Source organism: Lontra canadensis, unplaced genomic scaffold (assembly GCF_010015895.1).
Source record: "Lontra canadensis isolate GAN:19392208 unplaced genomic scaffold, GSC_riverotter_1.0 scaffold55, whole genome shotgun sequence".
NCBI lineage: Eukaryota > Metazoa > Chordata > Mammalia > Carnivora > Mustelidae > Lontra > Lontra canadensis.
The window spans coordinates 5,021,220-5,036,020 of record NW_022631049.1 but is presented as its reverse complement, the minus strand read 5'-3'; the positions used below and the strand labels follow the sequence as shown (position 1 = coordinate 5,036,020).

Here is a 14,801-nt window from a genome sequence, read left to right as displayed (position 1 = left end):
CTGTCGTCAGCTTCTCCTCAGCCAGCCCCAGGCAAACAGCCTCCCCAGCAGCAGATGAAACAGGAAGTCTGACAGCTTGAGTCTGCAGTGGGACCCCTAGTGTTTTCCCACTCCATGCCCTGGCAGCGTTCCCCACAAGTACAAACATACACACACACACACACACACACACACACACACAGCTCCCATTGTTGCAGCCTTCCCCAGCCCACTGATCCTAATATGGAATGCAGCAGGAAACCCATGATTTCCTGATACTCAGCAAGCTGGAGGAAGCAAGGGAAAACTCCATTAAATAGCCCAGCTTCCCTCCATGTTAGATGTGAAGTGGAAAAGGGGGAAGATTTAGCAGAATTCCATAGTCTTCAGCCAGGCTGGAGAGGGGAAGGGCACAGCAAAACCCTTGGGCTGTTGAAATTTCTAGACTGCCAGGAAGCCCCTAGAATTCAGAGAAAAATGAGGGTTTCTTAACTCAGACTAGAGGGGGAAGGGGACAGATGCTTTTAATCGTTCTCCCAAATGTGTGCTACCTTTCTTGACCAGGATGGTAAGCATGAGGGCATGTGCCAGCTGCCTCGGACAGGTCCCTGTGACCCCAGGCACCCCAAGGAAGGCAGAGTGATCTCGAGCCCGCTGCTCACTCGCTTCCCGCGCTCCATGGGCTTGGGGAGAAGCAGGAGAAGCCACAGCAACTGCCCGGTCCCAGCAGCTGGAGCCGCCCGGATGAGCTGCACAGAGGGAGGTGACAGCAGCTGTGGCTGCGGGGGCACGGAGGAGAAGAAGATGCTGAAGTGTGTGGTGGTGGGGGACGGCGCCGTGGGGAAAACCTGCCTGCTGATGAGCTACGCCAACGACGCTTTCCCAGAGGAGTACGTGCCCACTGTGTTTGACCACTATGCAGGTAAGGGAAGGAGCAGAACCCGGCGGGGGACCGGGTGCGCGCTGCAGGCGGCCACACCCCAGCTTTAGTTCTCAGGGCAGCCGTCTCGGTCTCGGGTACGGGCCTGGCAGCTGCCAGGTCACAGAGCAGAACACACACAGCCAAGGTCTCTGCTGGAACGTTTAGGACAATCTGTCCGTCCATTGATATCCTCACATTTTTTTCTCCTTAAATCAAATGACTAACACTGGGGAAATACCCTGAACTGCCCTCCAGGCTTTGGGGACAGAGATCTCACTCAACGTTCTTGGGAAGATTCGTAACTTTTTTATGGGAACATCCTAAAATGTAGTGTAACTACAACACAATTTTTAAAAAGCACCACTCACTACACAACTAGTGAAAGAAGTATCTTTGCTGCTTTTCATCTATTTATCTCATGCCATTCATAAATGAAATGGTAAGATCAACAAACGTTAGAACACTCATTTTTCTATAAAAATCAGTGGCTGTACTACTGTACTTTTATTTTCCTGGGGCTGTAGTTGGGGTGGGGGGAGTACTAAAGGTTTTAAGTATCTATTAGGCAGTCTGCATCTTGAATTCAAAGAAACATTTTTAATTAATGTGTTTTTAAAGTAAAAATAAAGATAAAAATAAAATTTGAATCATTTTAAAGTATATCCAGAAGATGATTAAATTGGATATAAAGTATTTTAAGGCATGACAGTTAAAATACAGTAGTCACAACTTATTCCTTTCAGTTACTTTTGTTTTTTGAGTGTTCTAAAGTTTGTAGGTGTACTTGTCAATGTTATAGTTTATCTCAATTTGTCCATTTTTTTTTTAAAGATCTTATTTATTTGAGAGAGTGAGAGCGAAAGAGCACAAGCAGGGAGAGGGCAGAGGGAGAGGAGCAGAGGGAGAGACAGACTCCCCACTAAGCAGGGAGCTAAGGGGGTTCTGGATCCCAGGACCCTGGGATCATGACTTCAGCCAAAGGCAGATGCTTCACCAACTGAGCCACCCAGATGCCCCATCAATTTTTCCATTTTCATTCTTCCTTTTTCTCTCAATTTCCAAAGCAAATCTTATTGTTCCTCAAAAACAAGTTCATGATATTCTTCAAGTTTATAGTAACCTAATTTTATAACTTTTTTTAACAGAGTGATCAACTTGGTGAGTTATCAGAAATTTGAGATTTCATAAGAGAAAATTTTCGCTTCCTTCACCTTGGCTTTGGGTCAGGTTCAGCAAAGGGGAAGTGGCCCACAGGAAACCTGTGTGAATGTTGGCTTTGCTATGTGGCCATTTGAAATCCTCCCTCTGTTAGGAAGTAGCTTCTTTTCCAGAGCAAAACAATCACCTAAGTCCCCTCCTTTTCCTACAGTTACATGTTGTATGACAATATTACATAGCAGATTGGGAGAGTACCACCATATCACAGTGAAAATAGTATCCACTTCCCAGAAGGTTGTTTTTTTTTTTTAATATTTGTAAAAATTAAGAGCAAATTTTAAGTCTGGCTCTAAGCTTTTCTGAAAATATAATAGACTGTGCCCAAAGAAGAACATTTAAATGAGAACAGAATAAAGAGAACAGAAAATTTTCACTCTGAGAGGAAAAAAAAAAAAAAAAACTAATAAGATTAAGAAGTCTGGGAATTTAAGTTACTAAGATACTTGACATGGAAATATCTTAGCAAAGGTTATTTATTCTACACCCTCTTTCTGCCAGGAGAGGAAAACTGGCTGCTACCTAATTTCAAAAACTTTTAGATCAAAGGTGGGGCCCAAAATTTACTAAAGGGAGAGGCCTCAAGTGCTTTTGGAAATGATGTATCCTGATCCCCATCTATTGGTTGAACCACTTATCAGCCTAGTATAAAAGAAAAAGGATAAAACCATCCTCAGGGATTCAGTCAGCCTATAAAAAATATCTGAGATCAAACAAAGGCTGAACTACCACCTAGATTCCATTAGGATGGAGTTATCTTATATTTCAATTGTGTATATATTACTGCTATTTGAGAATCAAAGCACCTTAAAGATTCTGGCTACTCTATGGTTTTCCCTCTCTTCCCCAATGTGGACAAGTATCCAGTGTCCAGTCCCTGGGTCCTACTGGCACATTCTGAAATCACAAGCAGCAACTGAATTCCTGAGTCTTTAGGAAATTGCAGCCCAAGTCTACAGGAGACTATCCCTTGAAGATTTTTCCTGAACAGCTGCCCATCCCAGGAAAGTAGAGCTATAACAAAAATAAGGATGGAAGCATACTTGACATATTGCTCAAGATGGTGGGCTCTGAAGCCAGAGAGTTTAGTCCCAATACTGGCACTGCCACCTCTGTGTGGCCTTGAATAAGTTACTTAATCTTTCTGTCCCTCAGTTATCACACACAAAAAGAAGAAGAAGAAGAAGAACAACAACAACAGAAGTATCAGGAGTGTTTGTAAGAACAAATAAATTAATACATGTGAAGTTCTTAGAACAGTGCCTCACACATGGTCAGTATTAGGTACATAGCAGCTATTCTTAAGAATAAGTTTTCTATGTTTGCACACAGTCATGAAAGGAAATTAAAATGTAATTAAAAGATAAAGACTACAGGGGTGCCTGAGTGGCTTAGTCAGTTAAGCGTCCAACTCTTGATTTTTGGATCAGGTCATGATCTCAGAGTTGTGAGATCAAGCGCCACATCAAGCTCCACACTGTGCATGGAGCCTACTTGAGATTCTCTCTCTCCCTGTTCCTCTGCGCCCCCCAAAATAAAAAGATAAAGACTACAACAAAGAAAAATACAATTCTAAGAGTATCCTCCAAATGGAGTAGGAAGTGATGAAATGCATGTAATGCCCTTATAGTAATCACGTGTATTGGTAATTGACAAATATGCATGCAGTAATAGTAGAGGGATATTAAACTGGGAGGGGAAATGTCGGTTTTGAATGAGTGATTCTAAAAAAAATAAATAAATAAGAACCAGCTAGAAAAAATATTGAAATTTTATGAATCTTAGTTCTTTTCCTTCTGCCCAAAAGTACATCTCCTGCAGACATCTTTCCTCCAAGCATCCTTCCCCTCCAAGCCCCCTTGACTCTATAAGGAGAGGTCCTTGCCTCATCTTCAACCCATCTCCAGAAATTTCTTTACATTTCTAGAAGATAGCTTCCTCCATATAGAGCAATTTATTTGTTTTCTTGTTTTTCCCACTCCCACTGTGCTCTGAGCTCAGGGAGAAGGTTGTGTCTTGCCAAATCCCATGTCAGTTCTCAGCCCTCATCTTATGGGATGGCTTGGAGGCTTTTTTACGGCTTATTACTGTTCCTTTGCGTGGTTTCTGGGATAACGGTTTCTCCTGGCTTTTATTCCCTTTACTGGCAAATCTCTCTCCATATCCTCTGCTGCCTACTCTGTCTCTTCCCAACCAACATATGTTGGTAAACCTCAGTGTTCACTCCCTCAGTTCTCTTCTCAGTTTACACTCATACCCAAGTTGGTTGTGTTTAGTCTCATGGCTTTAATTATTATTTATATATCAATGGCCCCCACATTTATATCTCTGGTCCCAATACTCCCCCTGAGACCCAGCCTCATATATCCAACTGTCCCTCTGAATATCTAATAGGCATCTCCAATTTAACCTGTTAAAACAAAATTCTTTAACTTCCCTACTCTAGTCCTCCCCTAGACTTCCCCATACAAGTACATGACAACTGTCTTGCACCCAGTTGCTTAGAACAAAAACTTCAGTATTATCTTTGACTCCTTTCTTCCTATGACAATACCCCCACCCTCTCCATTCAAACCACTCATTATTATTCCTTCCTGATACTGAGCAGTGCAACATTTGAAATACCCCTTCACTTCTCACCACCTACATTGCTTCACTCTTGTCCAAATCACCACCATGTCTCATCTAAACTACTATAATCACCTCTCACTTCCCTGCTTCCAACTTTGCCCCTCTTTAGTCAGTTCTCCACACAGCTGGCACAAGGGCTATTCACAGCCCAATTCCTCCAATCCCTTCACACTCAGACCCCATCATTCATCATGGTCTACAAGGCCCTCCATGACTTGGTTCCTGTCATCTCTCTAACCCCATCTCCTAACTCTCCTCTTCAGTTATTCTGCTCAAGCCATACCAAGCATCTCGGTATGCCTCAAACACACTGATATCCCACTTTCCTTGAAGACTTCACATTGGTCCTTCCCCCAGCCTGACACTGTTCCCGCAGAGCCTCTTCAGCTTCAACTGACCACATTACTTAATACAACCACACGCAAGAACACCAACACACACAGAGTCACTCTTTAACCACTTACCCTGCTACCCACCTGAAACATTTCACACTACTGGCATTATACTCCTATTTATTTGCTTACCACTTTCATTCCACACTTGAATGTGAACTCCATGAGGACAAGGACTTTGTCTTGTTCACTGCTCTATCTCCAGCTTTTAAAAAAGACTCCAACATACAGTAGACTCTCAATAGATAGTTATTGAATAAATAAATTGGTATGTCTTAATCATCATTGTCCCTGTCCAGTGCTTAGGTAATTTCTGGTCCATTGAAATTGCTGAAAAAATGAACAAGCTACTGGTCCAATCTTTAGGAAGGAATATGTTTAGAATTAAATATATTCCATTTTTGAACTATTTTGTTCACAAGTATTATTTTCTCTCTAGTGGAATTGTAACATAGCATTGAATTTTCTTAACCCAAGCAGCCAATGTTACATCTGTTGAATAATGTAACTCTGCAATACGTAAATTTCATTTGGAAACAGCTGAGCTGCAAATTGCCCCATAAACATTATATTCAAAAGCCTACCAAAATTTTGAGAGGCCCCCTCAAAGACTTACAGCTCTTGTATACAGAGCATGCTTCAGAGTGACCCCAAGTTCAACCAAAGGCTAGGACTAAAAATTAGGGAGAGCAAGATGAAAGTAGATAGGGCCACTCATCTTTCAACAAGGGAGCCTGAGAAACTTCACTGGGCCCTGCTTCCTGTTCCCTTCTAGGGTGACTCCGGATGCCCTAAGAACCTTTAGAGCTTTCACAACTTCCCATAAAACAATCACACTTCTTCCATCTTTATCTTATCTTGAACTTTGAGTTTTGGGACAGACCCTCCCCCCCCCAGTTGATGAAATATTATCCAGTGATATTCCACATAACATATGACACCAGGATAGCACTTCCATTTTGTGTTTTGTTAGTTTGTGTGTCAAGTTAGATTATGTCCGTGGTTTGTATGTTCATGTACACAGGTATGTCAGATAAGCCTGTTCGAGTAGAAACCTGTGCACAGTGTACCTCATTTACCACTTCCATCAGCCTCTGGCCTAGAACTGATTTTTTCTGTGGCTTTTTCTTCTATCACCACCCCTCCCAGAATTTGTCAAAAAATGATCTGTGTTTCAAAATTCATTTTTGAAGTCACTATTTGCAGATCCAGCCACCTATGCAGGAAATTCACATGATTCATGGAAAGGGGGGAGAAAATCTAGTTGTTCTATCAGCTGAGTGAGATGTAAAAGGAAGTCGTTTTCACAGAGAGCTGAAAGTCAAATCTAACTCTTTCACCTAATTAAATGGTAACCTGTCCAAGGTAGACTTAATCACAACCTTAACGGCCAGAGCAGGAGGGGAAACTGTCCAACCACCAGGGAAGGGAAGGAGAGGGAATAACACAAAATAATACAAAGTGAATAAAACCAAACCCGAGCCTATAAATGTTTGTGACATAGTTCTACCCATTGGGAATATTTACTCAGCAGTTTCTCTTTTGCTCTTCCTGAAGACAGCTAAAGAGTCTCTAGAGAATGGAAGAGATTCCTTTTCTGTAAGCCAAAAGGAAACCTGAAACAACTCTCATGGGACTATGAACTAAATCACCAGATTTTAACCTTAGATGAAAATATAAAAGAAGTTTGTCTAAGAGGAGACAAGAACGGACCAGTAGACTCACTCACTCTGTTCCTTCTAAATGCAATGATGCTCAAAAATACAAAATCTTGTAGGTATCCAACCCCCCAATACCTCCTTGTGAGGGGGCGTAATGTGTGGCTGATGCTTTTTCTGGACCCTTGGAGGCCACACCAAAGGTGCAGTGGCAGGAAATACATGGACGGTTCCTTCCACCCTGAGATGTTTCTGGAAGCAAGCACATTCATAGGCTTCAAGGGTGTAAATTACACTCCCAAAGCCAAAGCAAACTGTAGGGATGGTGAATTGTGAGCTGCAGCTCTTGGGAGTAAGAAAGGAGAATAGAAGAGGGATAAAGAAAATTAAATATCTGTGACCCAAAAACAACCATGCTCCCAGGACTAGAAACAGCATCTGTAGTTCCCAGCCATCCTGCACTCCAGTTTTAGCTGGCAGCAAACCAAGGAGCGAGACCAGTTCAGGCTTCAGTGGACAGGCTCCCTGTGCCCAAGACTCTTAGTTCTACATGGCCTGACTCCCTTCATGTCCAGGCTAGGAAATCCTTCATAAATTTTACTACTGACCTACCCAAGGAGGTTGGGCTTCAGGGAAACAGTATTTTATTTCTGCAATAGCTTTTTCAAAATCTGTCATTTCTCCCTCTTAGTGTGAGACAAATAGCAAATTTGGCTCAGGGATGGCCCAGCACATTGGACGTTTATGTTTTTGGTACAGTTGGCTTGTTTTACAAAGGCAGCACAAAGATGGGCAAATGAACATAAGGCCCCTTGGGAAAGGACAGGTAACACAAATCAAGAGAAACAGTCTCCCTCATCAATCCTGAGCACAAGTTTACAAGGGCCTGTGAAGGAGACCCTACCCACCATGTACAAAAATCCATGCCACCCACTGGGTTAGTCAGCAGAATCCAAACAGTTAATTTTCCCGGGTGTAATGCACTCTGGATAAATTCCATCATGAATTCAATAGAGACCAACTGTGAGTCAGAGTGTGGCCTGGCATTGTTCCTGAAAGCTCTGAAGTCCACTAGCTTCTTGATTGTGTCCAATTTTCATGAAACAAAAGGACCTGATTCATGTGTATCCACCTGGTTTTGTCTCAGTTGTGAACAACAGCTCTTATTTCTGGTGCTTTTCTCATTATAGCCACGCGTGATCCAACAAGCAAAGCTGTAGTGTTAATTATGAAACTCTAGTGTCACTAGCGTATGTATTAACAACAATGACAGTAGCTGTACCCTTCAAGAGTCTTCGCTATGGTTCAGGCACGTTTGAGGTATTTTCATACATCAATTCCCTGCTTCCTCACAATGATCTTGCGGGTATATTCTTTTTTTTTTTTTTTAAGATTTTATTTATTTATTTGACAGATAGAGATCATAAGTAGGCAGAGAGGCAGGCAGAGAGAGAGGAGGAAGCAGGCTCCCCGCTGAGCAGAGAGCCCTATGAGGGCCTCGATCCCAGGACCCTGAGATCATGACCTGAGTCGAAGGCAGAGGCTTAACCCACTGAGCCACCCAGGCGCCCCTTGCGGGTGTATTCTTTCCCCAATTTTACTGATGAGGAAAGAAAGGCACAAAGATATTAACGAATATGCCCAAGGTTGTTAAATGACTTGCAAAGGAGTAAATGGAGGCCAAGAAGCAGCAAACAAACAACATAAGCAGTCTAGTTTTATAGCTATATAATCGCTTCTCAGCCTTTTGGCTAAGATCAAGTGTAGAGTTTTATAGCTATTAACATTAATCAAAAAGCCACTGTTAGTTAGGGTATACTAACCTAACCTGAACATGTAAGGGATTAACAGCACATCAGGGTGTTTCTTGTTAATGTTATGGTCCTGGGCAAAGATTCAAGCCAACGGGGCTGCTTCCCTCCATTTAGTCATGTAGACAACCGGGCTCCTTCCATCTTGTGACCCTGCCATCCCCTGGGATCTCACAGTTATCTGCATCCAACCCTACTAATGAGAAAGAACACAGACAAACTCGAATGGAAAATTTTATGGGCCATCCCTGGAAGTGACAGACATCATTTCCAGTCACACTCCAGACGACTTGTAAATGAGTCCGAGGCCACGCCTCAGTCAAGAGAGGCTGGGATAGGAAGCCCACCCACAGGCCCCACAGAGGGAAGAACAGATTTCAGTGGAGACCAGGCATCTCTGCTTCTATCAGGCTCTCCAGCCACTAAATATCCCTTCACACTTTTCCCCCATGTGAAACCAACTTGCCCTTTTCCACAGAGGGACCACCCAGACTCCCATTCTGTCACCGAATCCAGTCAGAGTCCAGTGTTTGCAGGTGATGCACAACTCTTTCCATCTGATGGAGAAGTGGCTCCCGGTGGTCTGCTGGGACGGCCACCACCTGCCCCATTTACAGAATTGCCCCTTAAACAATGGTAGAACAGGGATGGAATAACCAAAATACCCAAAACCCCTTCAGAAAAGGAAAGAATGGGGGGCACATGGCAATAACGGAATCCTGATAGCAAACACTGGGAAGACCCTCTGGGCTGTCAATGGAAGAAGTTTCTTGAATTGATCCAGACGCTCTTCTCTGGAGGAGAAATTCAGGCTTCCTTCAGTCTTGACTTTGCATCCATTAGTCTTGGCTTTTCCTGGCTCCGGTCTGGGAGCTTCATCTTGTTCATCCATTGCCCTCCATGACACACATCTCAAGTAGGCCTTTGGGAGCATGTTTTGCTTGGGGACTACACTTTCACAGCCTGCTTCTTGCTTCTACAATTTGGGGGCTCAGTGTTATTTTGTACCTGTAAGCATATTCAGTCCAAGTCTGGCATTTCTGTGGAAACACAAGCCAGGTTTCTGGTAAATTCCATGGCCCAGTAACCACATCCAAGACCAAAGTATGTCTCCCTTAGACATACTTCTTAAACATACTTTGTCTGCCTCCTTTACCCAATGTCTTTTCTCCCCTTCAAATTAACAATAGCCACCAAGAGGCCATATGAAGCAGTAGGCTCAGATGCAAGCGATCTTATCTTTGACACAGAACTGATTCTCCTGCTTAAACAGAGAAGTGGACACTCGTGGCTCCTTTTTTAATAGTATCTTCTATTTGTGGAATCCAAAAATAATCAGTTTTATAACTCTAAGTCCATCAATACCTGTGTTCTATCAATCTCTGCTTTAAAAAAATAACCAATTCAGCTTTTTTTCTTAGAACACCTTGCTAAATACAATAAGTAACAACATACAATAACATTCCGGTTTTCCCTAGGCTTTCCTTTGAGTGCTATGGACATTATAGGAACTCAGTTTACCTTCCAGGTTTCACAGGTAACAGTTTTGCAAAACTCCAGTCTTGCCACAGGAAAGCATAAATCTTGATCTTTCCAGACTGTTCTGTTTTCTTACCACTTGCCACTGAACAGCTAAGCCAACAGCACAGTTTTGTTCTTGCTTTTTGTTTTTTTAGGTTCTTATAATGACAACACACTCAATAGACTAGGATGCTGTAACAAATAGACTCAAGGATGTAATGATTTGAATTATCAGAATTCTATTTCTTGTTCATATAAAAGGCTGGGCAAATGTTGTGTTAATGAGATGGTTCTGCTCCATGTGGCCATTCGAGGATTGACTTTTTTCCACCTTGTGATTCTGCTCTTTACCTGGGGCTTCATAGGGCCATGTATTGAGACAGTGGAAGGTAAAATAGGGAGGAGTGAAGAAAAGGCACAACAGGGTGGGCCAGAGCCACAAGTGACGTGGATCACTTCTGTTCACACTTCATTACTGCGAAGTTAGACCCTAGGCCACACATAATGGTGAGTCTAGCTTTATGCCCAAATAAAAGGTGAACAGATTTTAATGGACTCTAGTAATCTTTACTATAATCACTAAGTTGAAATTTCTTATACCAAATACAGTAGACCCACATAAATGATACTAACTGCCCTAAACACCATATTGAATGAGGTGTCTATTCTGCTATAAATGACATACCTCTATTTCCCAAACTTGCCTGCTCATCAGAAAAACCTACTTGTTGAAAATACATATTTTTTAGTCCACACCATAGCCTTAGTCTGCTATATCAAAGCCACTGAGAGAAAGAGCAAGAAATCTAAATTTCAACAAGCATCCTAAGCGTTTCTTATTAGGTGGAACCCATGAAACAGCCATTTTACAGTTCAAAATCCTTTGAATATCATAAGGTCATATAGTTCAATCTAAAGTAATTTAGCAAGTTCAGAAAACCTTTCTTTATACTATAAGGTACCTATAAATCAAGTCAACAGAGATAGTTCTATGATAAAACATCAACTAGTAAAAAGCAACTTTAAAAATACATATCCACACATATAATTTCTTGACTTGGGAGTTTTTGACAAGGAAAGTTGTGTAAAACAGAAAAGGCCTTTAGAACTTCTCAGAAACAACTAGCGAATTCCTAACTGAGGACCAGAGTGCTCTCATCAAAGATCTGCTGTCAAGGCTGGGCGTAGAGAGATCCTGGAAGAAAGAGAATGCACAAGGCTGAGACTCAAAGTATTGAGAGAGGGCTGGGGCCGGGAGAGCAGGGAAGCCTCAGAGCTCAGAACAGAGAGGAGCAGGAAGTGTAAGACAGCAGAAAGGAGGCTAACTAAGCAAATTAGGGTGCCCCAAGCACCAGCTGCTGGGAGAAAAGCCTCGGCCGTGACTGACAAAAGCCCACACCTGAATCTCTCTGTTCACGGAGCCTGCTGTCTGGAAAACAAGCATTGGCCTGACCGGGAGACCTTCACTGAGAGAAACTGGAGAACGCCTCCTCTTAGGGGAAGGAGCAAAGGAGTCTCAAAAAACAGGAAGGAGCTGGGGACCCTTGGGATGGTTTTGGTGTAGCTCTGGATGTCTTGGATGCTCTGTACTGTTCCACATCCACCCAGCCCTACGATTACGAAATGAACATAAACATCTGTTTCCCCTCAGCCAATCCTTCTGTTCTTCACGCTTTGACCTACATTTGGGAGAAACAAAGATCGAAAACCTCTTAAAATGCAGTTACTGAGCGTCCTGAAAGGCTTCTCCTTGGGCTAGAATCTTGTTCCTGAAAGACAGAGCATGTCAGTTCTGGGGGAGGCAGAAATCTCAGAACTGGGACTCAGGTACCCTTACGGGGCCAACCAGTTGACAAACAGTCCTGCTAATGAGGACTGAGCCATCCTTTGGAGTTTCTCCAGCTGTTTAATACAGATTAGCAAATCAAGCCTCAGAATGCGATTCTGCTTGCCAACAGGGGAGAAACAATGTTCTGTGTGGCCTGAGCAGAACGTAACATAGTGAACAAAATTGCTTCCTGATCCTTTTGCAGGAATACCTACAGCTGACTGGTAAAAATAACAATTTGCAGGGCACCTGGGTGGCTCAGTTATCTAAGCCTCTGACTCTCGATCTCAGCTCAGGTCTTGATCTCAGGGTTGTAAATTCAAGCCCCATGTTTAAAAAAAATAATAATCAGGGACACCTAGGTGGCTCAGTTGGTTAAGCAGCTGCCTTCGGCTCAGGTCATGATCCCAGGGTTCTGGGATCGAGTCCCGCATCGGGCTCCTTGCTCGGCAGGGAGGCTGCTTCTCTCTCTGCCTCTGCCTGCTTGTGCTCACTCTCTCTCTCTCTCTCTCTCCCTCTCTCCCTGACAAATAAATAAATAAAATCTTTTTAAAAAATAATAATCATAATTCATTAATACTGTTTAGCTAAATATTTAATATGTGTCAATCTCTGTGTTGCTTTTGCTTACTTCTTTGAGCCCCACAATTTCTCTAGGTGGTAAGTATCTTCATTTCATGGATGAGAAAACTGAAACTCAGCGAAGTCACCTGTCCAACATCACAAGGCTGGGAAGTGGCAGAAAGGATTCAAATCTATCAGCTCAAATGTTATCTCACCAGTGAGGCCAGACCACTCAAATTAAATAAGGCTTCCTTTCAAGACCTATTTATTTCCTCTGTAATTACTGTCTTATTTGCTTATTTAATTGTCCATTTCTTACTTCCCTCTAGAATATACACTTCACAAAGACAAGCTTCTTTCTGTCTTGTTTTCTCTTATGTCCCAATGCCTGGGAATAAGTCTATGATACAACAGACACTCAGAAATGTCGGATAAATGAGTGAATGAACGAATGAACGAGATCCGAGAGTCTCACAGCCTTAACCACTGCACTTACACTGAAGTTAGCATTCTATATGAATAGTCAGGATAATTTTCTATGTTGAAATCTGATCCTCCCACATCTCAAAAGGATATATCCTAAGCATCATAAACATACATTCAGAAATACAGTATTGGCTTGGTTTAGAACTTGCAAAACAATTTTATTTTTCTAGGGAAAAAATTCCAAAATATTTTGTTCTAGTCAAATTTCAAACTTACGAGTTCTAAGTGATTTAACCAGGCAGAAGTTGTTTTCCTAATTATATAAAGGAGTTGTGTTTTATCTGTTTTTCGGATGTTATAGAAACAAAAAGAAAAGCTTAATTCCTTAAAGTATGTGCCATAGAAGTTTTCTTCCAGATAGTGAGATTAATTATGAGGAAAAACAGTAAGTTAATAATCTTCTTAATATATAACAGGTGTAAAACTCCTAGGAATTATGAATGATATTTATAAAGCACAAGCATTCATTAGCTAGAAAATGTGCTAATTTTCAGCTGGTATGCTTATAAGAAACGCAGTGAACATGTGCATAAATATTAACAATGAGGCGTTTTATACTTGCCAAAGTAAGAGATATGAGAGGGAAACTGGCTTCTCTTTCTCTTTCTCTCAAGACTCCTTTCTGCTCGTGTTGGATAAGCTTGCATTGTGAAGCATAAATGCTTCTTCCCTCAACTAAAATGAGTTTCGCATAACATTTGTCATAGTTCAAGCTGGTAGATAAGAGCCTTAAGAATTTTCTATAGTAGGGGAACCTGGGGTGGCTCAGTCATTAAGCATCTGCCTTCAGCTCAGGTCATGATCCCTGGGTCCTGGGATCAAGCCCCACATCGGGAACCCTGCTCAGCAGGGGCTAGGGTGGGGAAGAGAAACCTGCTTCTCCCTCTCCTTACACCCCTCTCTCTGCTTGTGTGCCTGTGATGAGCTCTCTCTCTGTCAAATAAATAATTTTTTTTAAAGAATTTTCTATAGTAGACATGTTTTTAACCAAACTTTTCAAAAGACAGAATGAATGTTAAATCTTAAGTGTCAATATTAGGTACAAACTTTGCTGTAGTGGTTTTATTCTATTCATTCTACTCATTTACCCTCTTACTAATTCTCCATACTAAGTCCTTCCTTCTAGATAAATGGAATCCATCAGGCAGCAGTTCCAAGCTATCTCCTCTCACTTGAGCTCAGCAAAAATGCAGAACTCATTATCACCCTCAGAATGATGACTCTTTTTTTTTTTTGAGGATTTTATTTATTTTATTTTATTTATTTATTTGACAGAGAGAGACACAGCTAGTGAGGGAACACAAGCAGGGGGAGTGGGAGAGGAAGTAGCAGGCTTCCCACCAAGTAGAGAGCCCGATGTGGGGCTTGATCCCAGGACCCTGGCATCATGACCCAAGCCTGAGCCACCCAGGCGTGCCCAGAATGATGAACCTTAATGTATTTGAAGACAGAAAATTTCCTCCTTGTCTTCAGACAATACACCCAGATCTTTCCAACTTCCTTCATAGATATCTGACCTTGTATTTCCCCATTGTTTAATGGATGGCTTCTCACAAATTCAGTTTCAGTCAATCGTGAACAGCTTGCTGTTCAAACCCATAGCTGGCACACAGCGTTTATAATGGTTTGGTAGGAATGGGCACCTCGTCAAAATGGTTAGGTACAATCATTAACAGGATGTAAAAATCTAAACAAAATAATCTTTTCAAGCACTTCTGTCTTTTGTTTTCTTTTTTGCTTGTTATTTAAGTTAGGTCAGTCTGACTCATGTACAGGACTGAAGCTGCCAATAGA

At 42.1% G+C, this 14,801-nt stretch overlaps 1 protein-coding gene across 1 annotated transcript in view; it reads left to right on the top strand.

Annotated features, from left to right (window-relative positions):
• Window positions 1-218: 218 nt before the first annotated feature.
• The window catches only part of RHOJ (ras homolog family member J), a 78,186-nt gene continuing 63,603 nt past the window's right edge, over window positions 219-14,801 (top strand). The window contains exon 1 of the mRNA XM_032875241.1: window positions 219-901. Coding sequence (XP_032731132.1) covers window positions 520-901 — 382 coding nt within the window. The 5' untranslated portion in view covers window positions 219-519. The remainder of the gene's footprint in view (window positions 902-14,801) is intronic.